The following is a 13686-nucleotide window of genomic DNA, read 5'->3' on the forward strand; positions in this document are numbered from 1 at the left end:
AACCCAAAACAGCCCGCGGTGTTACTACGACGGCGTAAATCCGGTTTTACGGTGTTTTTCGTGTTTCCAGGTTTTAAATCATTAAGTTAGCATATCATATAGATATAGAACATGTGTTTAGTTGATTTTAAAAGTCAATTTAGAAGGATTAACTTTTATTTGCGAACAAGTTTAGAATTAACTAAACTATGTTCTAGTGATTACAAGTTTAAACCTTCGAATAAGATAGTTTTATATGTATGAATTGAATGATGTTATGAACATCATTACTACCTCAAGTTCCTTGGATAAACCTACTGGAAATGAGAAAAATAGATCTAGCTTCAAAGGATCCTTGGATGGCTTGAAAGTTCTTGAAGCAGAATCATGACACGAAAATAATTTCAAGTAAGATTTCCACTCGAAATAAGATTGTTATAGTTATAGAAATTGAATTAAAGTTTGAATATGATTATTACCTTGTATTAGAAAGATAACCTACTGTAAGTAACAAAGGTTTCTTGATCTTGGATGATTACTTGGAATGGATTTAGAAAACTTGGAAGTAAACTTGCAATCTTGGAAGTATTCTTGATTTTATGAAACTAGAACTTTTGAAATTTATGAAGAACACTTAGAACTTGAAGATAGAACTTGAGAGAGATCAATTAGATGAATAAAATTGAAGAATGAAAGTGTTTGTAGGTGTTTTTAGTCATTGGTGTATGGATTAGATATAAAGGATATGTAATTTTGTTTTCATGTAAATAAGTCATGAATGATTACTCATATTTTTGTAATTTTATGAGATATTTCATGCTAGTTGCCAAATGATGGTTCCCACATGTGTTAGGTGACTCACATGGGCTGCTAAGAGCTGATCATTGGAGTGTATATACCAATAGTACATACATCTAAAAGCTGTGTATTGTACGAGTACGAATACGGATGCATACGAGTAGAATTGTTGATGAAACTCAACGAGGATGTAATTGTAAGCATTTTTGTTAAGTAGAAGTATTTTGATAAGTGTCTTGAAGTCTTTCAAAAGTGTATGAATACATATTAAAACACTACATGTATATACATTTTAACTGAGTCGTTAAGTCATCGTTAGCCGTTACATGTAAGTGTTGTTTTGAAACCTTTAGGTTAACGATCTTGTTAAATGTTGTTAACCCAAAGTTTATAATATCAAATGAGATTTTAAATTATTATATTATCATGATATTATGATGTATGAATATCTCTTAATATGATATATATACATTAAATGTCGTTACAACGATAATCGTTACATATATGTCTCGTTTCAAAATCATTAAGTTAGTAGTCTTGTTTTTACATATGTAGTTCATTATTAATATACTTAATGATATGTTTACTTATCACAATATCATGTTAACTATATATATAACCATATATATGTCATCATATAGTTTTTACAAGTTTTAACGTTCGTGAATCACCGGTTAACTTGGGTGGTCAATTGTCTATATGAAACCTATTTCAATTAATTAAGTCTTAACAAGTTTGATTGCTTAACATGTTGGAAATACTTAATCATGTAAATAACAGTTTCATTTAATATATATATAAACATGGAAAAGTTCGGGTCACTACAGTATAAATAATTTTAATGCCTATTATTTCTCTCACATTTTAATTATGTATAACGCATCTAATTTTGAAACTAATATCACTTTACTAAGTACAAATTTTAACTCATTAATATGCGCCGCCAAATGCAGTATCATTTGGCGGCGCATCATTTTCAGTTTCAGATTGTACTGAAATTCCTAAGATCACCCTAAAAGAGAACAGGAGCAACACTCCCTGAAGGTGTCTTGCCATTAGAGTTCGTCTAAATGACAAAAATATTAATTTATTCATTTTAATGTTCTTTTTAAAAGTCTTGAATTTCTATCATATTATTATTTTGTTAAAGCATGACTTAGAATGGTATAAATAGTTTTAAGGCATATTATTTCTCTCGCATTGTAATTATGTACAACGCATCTAATTTGAAACTAATATCACTTCACTAAGTACAAATTTTAACTCATTAATATGCGTCGCCAAATGTAGTATCATTTGGCGGCGCATCATTTTCGATTTCAGATTCTGCTGAAATTTCTAAGATCACTCTAAAAGTGAACAAAGAGCAAGACTCCCAGAGGGTGTTTTGCCATTAGAGCTCGTTTTGATGACGAAAATGATATTTTATTTATTTTAATGTTCTTTTTAAACGTTTTGAATTTCTATCATATTATTATTTTTGTTAAAGCATGACTTAGGATAGCATAAATAGTTTAAAGGCATATTATTTCTCTCACGTTGTAATTATGTATAACGCATCTAATTTTAATACTAATATCACTTCGCTAAGTACAAAGTTTAACTCATTAATATGCGTAGCCAAATGCAGTATCATTTGGCGGCGCATCATTTTCGATTTACGACTGTGCTGAAATTCCTAAGATCACCCTAAAAGAGAACAATGAGCAAGACGCTATGTAGATGTCTTGCCATTATAGTTCGTCTAGATGACGAAAATGATATTTTATTCATTTTAATGTTCTTTTTAAATGTTTTGAATTTCTATCATATTGTTATTTTTTTAAAGCATGACTTAGGATAGCATAAATAGTTTAAAGGCATATTATTTCTCTCACGTTGTAATTATGTATAACGCATCTAATTTTGAAACTAATATCACTTCACTAAGTACAAATTTTAACTCATTAATATGCGCCGCCAAATGTAGTATCATTTGGCGGCGCATCATTTTCGGTTCCAGATTGTGCTGAAATTCCTAAGATCACCCTAAAAGAGAACAAGGAGCAAGACTCCCTGAAGGTGTCTTGCCATTAGAGTTCGTCTAGATGACGAAAATGATATTTTATTCATTTTAATGTTCTTTTTAAATGTCTTGAATTTCTAGCATATTATTATTTTTCTTAAAGCATGACTTAGGATGGTATAAATAGTTTTAAGGCCTATTAGTTCTCTCACATTGTAATTATGTATAACTCATCTAATTTTGAAACTAATATCACATCACTAAGTACAAATTTTAACTCATTAATATGCGCCGCCAAATGTAGTATCATTTAGCGAAGCATCATTTTCGGTTTCAGACTGTGCTGAAATTCCAAAGATCACCCTAAAAGAGAAAAGGAGCAAGACTCCCGGAAGGTGTTTTGCCATTAGAGTTTGTCTAGATGACGAAAATGATATTTTATTCATTTTAATGTTCTTTTTAAACGTCTTGAATTTCTATCATATTATTATTTTTGTTAAAGCATGACTTAGGATGGTATAAATAGTTTTAAGGCCTATTATTTCTCTCACATTGTAATTATGTATAACGCATCTAGTTTTGAAACTAATATCACTTCACTAAGTACAAATTTTAACTCATTAATATGCGCCGCCAAATGCAGTAATATTTGGCGGCGCATCATTTTCGATTTCAGATTCTGCTAAAATTCCTAAGATCACTCTAAAAGAGAACAAGGAGCAAGACTCCTTGAAGGTGTCTTGCCATTAGAGCTCGTTTAGATGAAGAAAATGATATTTTATTTATTTTAATGTTCTTTTTAAACGTTTTGAATTACTATCATATTATTATTTTTGTTAAAGCATGACTTAGGATAGCATAAATAGTTTAAAGGCATATTATTTCTCTCACGTTGTAATTATGTATAACTCATCTAATTTTGAAACTAATATCACTTCGCTAAGTACAAATTTTAACTCATTAATATGCCCCGCCAAATGCAGTATCATTTAGCGGCGCATCATTTTCGATTTCAGACTGTGCTGAAATTCCTAAGATCACCATAAAAGAGAACAAGGAGGAAGACTCCCTGAAGGTGTCTGGCCATTATAGTTCGTCTAGATGACGAAAATAATATTTTATTCATTTTAATGTTCTTTTTAAACGTCTTGAATTTCTATCATATTATTATTTTTGTTAAAGCATGACTTAGGATGGTGTAAATAGTTTTAAGGCCTATTATTTCTCTCACATTGTAATTATGTATAACGCATCTAATTTTGAAACTAATATCACTTCACTAAGTACAAATTTTAACACATTAATATGCGCCGCCAAATGCAGTATCATTTGGCGGCGCATCATTTTCGGTTTCAGACTGTGCTGAAATTCCTAAGATCACCCTAAAAGAGAACAAGGAGCAAGACTCCATGAAGGTGTCTTGCCATTAGAGTTCGTCTAGATGACGAAAATGATATTTTATTCATTTTAATATTCTTTTTAAATGTCTTGAATTTCTAGCATATTATTAGTTTTGTTAAAGCATGACTTAGGATGGTATATATAGTTTTAAGGCCTATTAGTTCTCTCACATTGTAATTATGTATAACTCATCTAATTTTGAAACTAATATCATTTCACTAAGTACAAATTTTAACTCATTAGTATGCGCCGCCAAATGTAGTATCATTTGGCGAACAATCATTTTCGGTTTCAGACTGTGCTGAAATTCAAAAGATCACCCTAAAAGAGAAAAGTAGCAAGACTCCCTGAAGGTGTCTTGCCATTAGAGTTCGTCTAGATGACGAAAATGATATTTTATTCATTTTAATGTTCTTTTTAAACGTCTTGAATTTCTATCATATTATTATTTTTGTTAAAGCATGACTTAGAATGGTATAAATAGTTTTAAGGTCTAATATTTCTCTCACATTGTAATTATGTATAACGCATCTAATTTTGAAACTAATATCACTTCACTAAGTACAAATTTTAACTCATTAATATGCGCCATGAAATGCAGTATCATTTGGCGGCGCATCATTTTCGATTTCAGACTGTGCTGAAATTCCTAAGATCACCCTAAAAGAGAACAAGGAGCAAGACTCCCAGAAGGTGTCTTGCCATTAGAGTTCGTCTAGATGACAAAATGATATTTTATTCTTTTTAATGTTCTTTTTAAAAGTCTTGAATTTCTATCATATTATTATTTTTGTTAAAACATGACTTAGGATGGTATAAATAGTTTTAAGGCATATTTATCTCTCACATTGTAATTATGTATAATACATCTAATTTTGAAACTAATATCACTCACTATGTACAAATTTTAACTCATTAATATGCGCCGCCAAATGTGATATTATTTGGCGGCACATCATTTTCAGTTTCAGATTGTGCTGAAATTTCTAAGATGGCCCTAAAGGAGAACAAGGAGCAAGACTCCCTGAAAGTGTCTTGTCATTAGAGCTCGTTTAGATGACGAAAATTGATATTTATTTCATTTTAATGTTCTTTTTAAACGTTTTAAATTTCTATCATATTATTATTTTTGTTAAAGCATGACTTAGGATGGTATAAATAGTTTAAAGGCCTATTATTTCTCTCACATTGTAATTATGTATAACGCATCTAATTTTGAAACTAATATCACTTTACTAAGTACAAAGTTTAACTCATTAATATGCGCCGCCAAATGCAGTATCATTTGGCGGCGCATCATTTTCAGTTTCAGATTGTGCTGAAATTCCTAAGATCACCCTAAAAGAGAACAGGAGCAAGACTCCCTGAAGGTGTCTTGCCATTAGAGTTCGTCTAAATGACGAAAATGATATTTTATTCATTTTAATGTTCTTTTTAAAAGTCTTGAATTTCTATCATATTATTATTTTTGTTAAAGCATGACTTAGAATGGCATAAATAGTTTTAAGGCATATTATTTCTCTCGCATTGTAATTATGTATAACGCATCTAATTTGGAACTAATATCACTTCACTAAGTACAAATTTTAACTCATTAATATGCGTCGCCAAATGTAGTATCATTTGGCGGCGCATCATTTTCGATTTCAGATTCTGCTAAAATTCCTAAGATCACTCTAAAAGAGAACAAGGAGCAAGACTCCCTGAAGGTGTCTTGCCATTAGAGCTCGTTTAGATGAAGAAAATGATATTTTATTTATTTTAATGTTCTTTTTAAACGTTTTGAATTTCCATCATATTATTATTTTTGTTAAAGCATGACTTAGGATAGCATAAATAGTTTAAAGGCATATTATTTCTCTCACGTTGTAATTATGTATAACGCATCTAATTTTAAAACTAATATCACTTCGCTAAGTACAAAGTTTAACTCATTAATATGCGCTGCCAAATACAGTATCATTTGGCGGCGCATCATTTTCGATTTCAGACTGTGCTGAAATTCCTAAGATCACCCTAAAAGAGAACATGGAGCAAGACTCCCTGAAGGTGTCATGCCATTATAGTTCGTCTAGATGACGAAAATGATATTTTATTCATTTTAATATTCTTTTTAAACGTCTTGAATTTTATCATATTATTATTTTTGTTAAAGCATGACTTAGGATGGTATAAATAGTTTTAAGGCATATTATTTCTCTCACATTGTAATTATGTATAACGCATCTAATTTTGAAACTAGTATCACTTCACTAAGTACAAATTTTAACTCATTAATATGCGCCGCCAAATGCAGTATCATTTGGTGGCGCATCATTTTCGATTTCAGACTGTGCTGAAATTCCTAAGATCACCCTAAAAGAGAACAAGAAGCAAGACTCCCTGAAGGTGTCTTGCCATTAGAATTCGTCTAGATGACGAAAATGATATTTTATTCATTTTAATGTTCTTTTTAAATGTCTTGAATTTCTAGCATATTATTATTTTTGTTAAAGCATCACTGAGGATGGTATAAATAGTTTTAAGGCCTATTAGTTCTCTCACATTGTAATTATGTATAACTCATCTAATTTTAAAACTAATATAACTTCACTAAGTTCAAATTTTAACTCATTAATATGCGCCGCCAAATGTAGTATCATTTGGCGGCGCATCATTTTCGGTTCCAGATTGTGCTGAAATTCCTAAGGTCACCCTAAAAGAGAACAAGGAGCAAGACTCCCTGAAGGTGTCTTGCCATTAGAGCTCGTTTAGATGACGAAAATTATAATTTTTTCATTTTAATGTTCTTTTTAAATGTTTTGAATTTCTATCATATTATTATTTTTGTTAAAACATGACTTAGGATGGTATAAATAGTTTAAAGGCCAATTATTTCTGTCACATTGTAATTATGTATAACGCATGTAATTTTGTAATTAATATCACTTCACTAAGTACAAATTTTAACTCATTAATATGCGCCGCCAAATGCAGTATCATTTGGCGGCGCATCATTTTAGTTTTCAAATTGTGCTGAAATTCATAAGATCACCCTAAAAGAGAACACGGAGCAAGACTCCCTGAAGGTGTCTTGCCATTAGAGTTCGTCCAAATGACAAAAATGATATTTTATTCATTTTAATGTTCTTTTTATATGTCTTGAATTTCTAGCATATTATTATTTTTGTCAAAAGCATGACTTAGGATAGTATAAATAGTTTTAAGGCCTATTAGTTCTTTCACATTGTAATTATGTATAACTTATCTAATTTTGAAACTAATATCACTTCAGTAAGTACAAATTTTAACTCATTAATATGCGCCGCCAAATGTAGTATCATTTGGCGAAGCATCATTTTCGATTTCAGACTGTGCTGAAATTCCAAAGATCACCCTAAAAGAGAAAAGGAGCAAGACTCCCTGAAGGTGTTTTGCCATTAGAGTTCGTCTAGATGACGAAAATGATATTTTATTCATTTTAATGTTCTTTTTAAACGTCTTAAGTTTCTATCATATTATTATTTTTGTTAAAGCATGACTTAGGATGGTATAAATAGTTTTAAGGCCTATTATTTCTCTCGCATTGTAATTATGTATAACGCATCTAATTTGGAACTAATATCACTTCACTAAGTACAAATTTTAACTCATAAATATGCGTCGCCAAATGTAGTATCATTTGGCGGCGAATCATTTTCGATTTCAGATCCATGAACTTTTGGAACGTGCTGACTTATCTAATGCTAAGCCAGTTTCATCTCCGATGACAACCAACGCAAACCTTGCTCTTGGTGATAGTGCCACATTTGACAACCCCGTTCAATATCGTCAAATTGTCGGTGCTCTTCAGTACGTTACATTGTCTCGACCGGACATCACTTTCGCAGTCAACAAAGTCTGTCAGTATATGCATTGTCCCACGATAAATCATTGGTCAGCAGTTAAACGAATTCTCCGTTACTTACAGGGTACGGCCAATTATGGGTTACGTTTTATTCACGACTCCGGAACAGTGCTTCATGCCTGCTTCACGCCTACACTGATTCAACATACAACTCGCTGAATAGCTTCTCTGATGCTGACTGGGCAGGTTGTCCAGATGACCGTCGATCCACGGGAGGATATGCAATATATCTAGGTTCAAATCTAGTATCATGGTCTGCACGAAAACAAAAGACCGTCTCTCGATCCTCAACAGAATCTGAATACAAGGCCCTAGCTGACACAATTGCGGAACTAACATGGCTTCAAGATCTATTACGTGAACTTCGTGTTCCTGTTAAATCAGTTCCTACCTTATGGTGTGATAACCTTGGTGCTACGTATCTTTCAGCTAACCCAGTCTTTCATGCACGTACAAAACATGTAAAAGTTGATTTTCACTTTGTTCGAGAAAGAGTTGCTCAACAAAAACTTTCAGTTCAGTTTATAACTACTGATGATCAGATTGCAGATATCTTCACCAAGCCGCTGTCCTCACCAAGATTTCACCTGTTACGATCCAAGCTACATGCCGTTTCCCGCCCTTAGTTTGCGGGGGAATATTAGACAAATATAATTGTATAAGGCTATGTTATTGCTATAGTGTAGGGATATATTATGTAATTGTTACTCCTATATAATGGAGGCTTATGTACTGATAATATACACACAGCACATACAAGTTCAATTCAATATCTCTCTTCCTCTATTATATCATTCAATAATGGTATAATTGAAAAGGTAATCGAAGTCAATTTGAAATATATGTTGGAAAATAAGTTAGTTGACTAATAAGAACACACATGATTTATTCTTGTAGCAAATAGATTCATGGATTTGCATTCTATTTCAAACTTGGTTGCATGTTGTTCATTTGCTAGTCATTATGTTTTGACCTATTCGGCGCCACCTCAGCACCTTGAGTTATTCACCGTATTCCATCTGACAACCCTTTTAATTATCAATCAATGTACAGGTAAACAAGTGTTACAAGGTCACGGGTTCATCATCTGATACAGGTACATCGTCTGACGTCATTATCTTAAAACCAGTCAAACGACGTAATGACAAATCTTTGATACCTGTTCCTCGAGAAGCTAAGGAAGATGCTGCTAGAGTTGCTGCACGCGCAATTGTTGTGGCTGAAAGGTTGAATGATCGAATGCTTAGAGCTAATAAAAAGGTGAAAACACTTGATAAGATCTTAGAAGAGAGCACAATAATGCTTGAGATTGCTAAAAATATTCATAAACAATGTAAGTTACCTCTTTGTTATTTAAACATATGTTTTTTGACATAAATTTATAGTAGGTGATCCTCGCACACCACTTTTTGGTTTATCTACACTTTTGTTTCATAAATACCACTTTTTGGTTTATCTACACTTTTGTCTCATAAATTTACAGTTATACCCTTAAATTAATCTAGTGAGTTGGACTTATATTATTATTTAAAGTATAATTAAAGGTATAATAGTAACTTTGCATTCGGTTACACATATGGGGTACAAATAGTAACTACCCTTTTAGAATCCACTTATGCGTAACCAAATGCAAAGTTGTGTGTTACAAGTATAAATCTTATAAAGTTATAATATAATATATTGCTAGAAACATGATTGTATGTATGTATGATATACAGGCAATGAAAAGGGAATGTTTGTGCTGAAAACCTGAAACTGCTACTTTTTAGGTTGGTTTGAGTGGTCATTGGGTGGTTGCTCATGTTTATTTGATTTGGGTTCCGTTTGCTAGTTGTTGACAATGTTTGTGTAGTTTTTGTATCGACTATTAGTTGGCTTTGATTTGACGTGTTTGTTTGGGTTATATTGGTTCATCTAACTTTTCACAAATTGGTTCATTTAGTCTTAACCGCCATATTGGCTGTTAGTTCGTGATTGATTTGATCGAGTTTAAATTAGATTACCATTCTTAAATCGTCATATAACATAGTTTTGATATTTGAAGTGATATAACAACACTTAAAACATTGGGGTGTCTATGCACACGGTTCACCTGAATAACGATTTATCTAGATGGATTCTGGATATATCACATGAGTAATAATAAGTTAACTTACTAATCATGCTACTCAATAGCATAATGATACATAGAAAATTCAAGATTCATAGGGTGAAGAGAGAATTAGTGAAAGACATATGTTATAAAAATGAATTAGTAGTAGGAAAAATTATTTTCCGTGATAAAATATATTGTTTTCTTGAGTAACCGTAATATTGTAATATCAAGTGTTAAAAGTTTTCATAAAGTTAATTTTTTTTGTATATATCATTAGTGTATATGCAGTAACATTTATCAAATCTATTTTAAATTAAAAACAAAAAAATTTTAATACACTTATTTATGGATGTAGGCCGTATTTGATACTCATCCTTTTTTTATAAATACCCAAAAGTATACTTTTGAATGATTTTGTAAGCCACTCAATTATTGTAAAAATGTAAAAGAAAGTAAGTAATCTTATATTTGAAGTAAATTAAATTATAGAAATTGTGTAAGATAAGAAATTTGTGTGTAATTATATTTTTCCGAATGAATTTTATATGAATTTTGTATATAGATTGATCATCAATACATAAATTTAAGTGATGTTTATGATCATTTTTAAATGTGAGTGAGCTATAAATACAAATTAATAAACTTAGGTTCACTTTTCAGTTTATAATAATTTTTAGTGTGGTCTTGTATATAACCGTCATGTTGGATCCTTCGTGTTTTTTTTATATTGTCATTTCCGTTTATCTTTTTCATATCAATAAAATTATTGCCTTTCAAAAAAAAAAATTTTAAAATTTAAATCTCATAATCTACGAAATTGAATCCTGTCAGTTATTACCAACGAAATGTTAGGTAAAATTTACACTGGTGGTTTATTTGATAAACTGATCCGAGTAGATGCTACCCGACCCGAATCCGAGAGTCAAATGGAGTGATCCGTTAAAAAGGATAGTAAAGAAGTCCTTAAAGTTAAAGAAGCTCATTTGTGAATTTAATGGTCGGAGACAAAGACCGAGTCTTAAAAAAACCCAACGAGAAATATGTAAATCCATGTGGGTTGTTGATAACTTCCTACCCATGATCCCATGTTTCATTGGATTAAGGCCCCATTTGTTTTTTACTTTTACTAAGTTCTGTTGTCCGAATGAAATCATGACGTCTGTGAGGAATAAGTGGCGACTAAATAGTTATTATTTATTTTATGTGCTGAAGAGTGACTGAATAATTATAATTACAAATTTAACCATGTACATACGGCAGTTATAGACAGTTATTTTAGCAGTTTTGAAACAGAAGGGACGAATATGATAATTCACATTTTCATGACTTAAATTATTAAGACATTCTATTTTCATTAAGTCTAAAACAAACATTACACTACTTATTCAATTTTATATCATTAAGTCCAATTAAGTTCATTAAGTTCTAATCAAACGAAGCCTAAGTAAACATGGAGAATATGCTTCATTTACTGTCAAATATCTATAGATGGTGAATGGGAGATTAAAGATTACCTCTAGTTACATATTTTCATTTATTTGTAATTTGAGAGAGAAATAAAAATTCAAAATAGGCCTCTAGTTATTTACGTAAGCATCAAAGAATGTCATAGCTAGTAAGATGCATGTGATAGCTAGAGAGATACATAGTCTCTTTATTTTGTAATACTTGTATGCAAATTAAGGAGAGAAATAATAAACAGATATTCCCCACATTACTTCTTTTATCTTGTTAATTCCTGTTACATCAACAATTAACAGAAACAACCCCTTAGTTCAATCCTTACGAAATACGTTGTGTTCATCTCTTTTCGTAACGGATCAAGTGATATTCAGAGCATTCGTTTCTGCATCTGACAATTTAAAGGCTCCGCGAGTTTTGTTCAAGTTGCATAGGAATGACCAAAAGGAAAAAGAAGAAAAAGAAGATAACAAAAAATGGGTATGAAGAAAAAAACTATTTGTCATGTTTATATTTCTAATAATGTTAAACATGAGAAGAGTTCCAACTCTTTCTTTGTTAACAAAAGGAAGAAGAAGAAAAAAAAAATTTACTCATAGCCTCATGAAAAAATATTCTTGAAAAAATAAGGAGAAAAAAAAGCCATCTACTTGTCATTTGTTTATCATAACAAATGGGGAAAAAAGGTAGAAAAAAAAAGAAGATTAGTCTCAAATGAAGACAACGCAAGTGTTGTATTTTGAGAAAGTAATCAACAAATAGTTTATGCGCAACAGGAGTTGCTCATCTTCGGCGGAGAAAGGTTGCAGTGACCCGAGTAGATGCTACCCGACCCGAATCCGAGAGTCAAATGGAGTGATCCGTTAAAAAGGATAGTAAAGAAGTCCTTATAGTTAAAGAAGCTCCTTTGTGAATTTAACCGTTAGAGACAAAGACCAAGTCTTAAAAAAAAACCAACGAGAAATATGTAAATCCATGTGGGTTGATAACTTCCTACCCATGATCCCATGTTTTATTGGATTTAGTAAACATGGAGAATATGCTCCATTTACTGTCAAATATCTATAGATGGTGAATGGGAGATTAAAGATAGTCTCTAGCTACATATTTTCATTCATTTGTAACTTGAGAGAGAAAAACAAAAATCCAAAATAGGCCTCTAATTATTTGTATACCTTTCATACGTAAGAAACAATGCCTCTAATTTGCATTTTCTGTAGCATGTAAATTTAGAGAGATGAAAAAAAACATTGTCTCCATGTTTTTTTTTTTTTTTCTTTTTGAACAGCGATTGGGATCACCCGAGAGGGACTAAGCCACCCGTTGCGATCATCTCCCGTTTCGACCATGCCGATGCAGCTATAATAACCCAGCCCCCATCGCTGCCCGGGAGGAAACCTTGAAACCGATCCAAGGGCACAGCCAAGTAAAACCCCCTCCCCTTTACCCCCCAAACGATATGGGAAAGGTGTCATGGGTGGATACTTCATGGCAGAGATGAAATTGTGTTTTTAATATGTAGCCAACGGGGGTTGAACTCCTGACCTCCCCTAAAGGAGGCAGGCCACCAACCGTTGGACCACATCACAACTTCTTGTCTCCACGTTATCTTCTTTACTTCACTTGATGATCATTTATGTCTATTTCATCAATACACCAAAAACACTAGTAATATTTATCATCCTTACGAAATCGTCGTGTTCATAATTTCGCAACGGATCATAAACTGAGATGGCTGATGGGGATAACAATGTGAATTCTAGTTCACCTGCTGAAAACTAAACCCCAACTCTGATGGTACTTTTAATAATCCGACTTAAATCGATGCAATAGCACAAAAGGTCCAACAATCAATGACTGTTTCCAATAGGCATAAGTTTTGGGAAACACAACCTGTTGGACAGTTCAAAATTTTTAGTAATTCTACCTTACTTGAAGGCCCGATCGAACCTCCGACACCGTTATCAGAAGTTAAGCTAGAACCTTATAATCTTCCAGGTCCTTACGAATGGATTACATGTGACATGGATTCAAATAAGACGTGTTCAGAGGTTTACAATC

At 32.0% G+C, this 13686-nt stretch overlaps 1 protein-coding gene across 1 annotated transcript; it reads left to right on the top strand.

Annotated features, from left to right (window-relative positions):
• Positions 1 to 8786: 8786 nt before the first annotated feature.
• On the top strand, positions 8787 to 9822 carry LOC139866686 (uncharacterized). The gene is made up of 3 exons (XM_071854980.1): positions 8787 to 8798; positions 9123 to 9402; positions 9788 to 9822. The coding sequence occupies exons 1-3, from the start codon at positions 8787 to 8789 to the stop codon at positions 9820 to 9822; spliced, it is 327 nt and encodes a 108-aa protein (XP_071711081.1).
• Positions 9823 to 13686: the final 3864 nt, after the last annotated feature.

Source organism: Rutidosis leptorrhynchoides, chromosome 9 (genome assembly GCF_046630445.1).
Source record: "Rutidosis leptorrhynchoides isolate AG116_Rl617_1_P2 chromosome 9, CSIRO_AGI_Rlap_v1, whole genome shotgun sequence".
Lineage (NCBI taxonomy): Eukaryota > Viridiplantae > Streptophyta > Magnoliopsida > Asterales > Asteraceae > Rutidosis > Rutidosis leptorrhynchoides.

What these genes read in the sequence shown, in the direction of transcription:
- LOC139866686 (XM_071854980.1), top strand. An exon ending in TAAAAATATTCATAAACAAT is followed by an intron (nt 9,403 to 9,787) that starts GTAAGTTACCTC and finishes TATGATATACAG; the next exon opens with GCAATGAAAAGGGAATGTTT.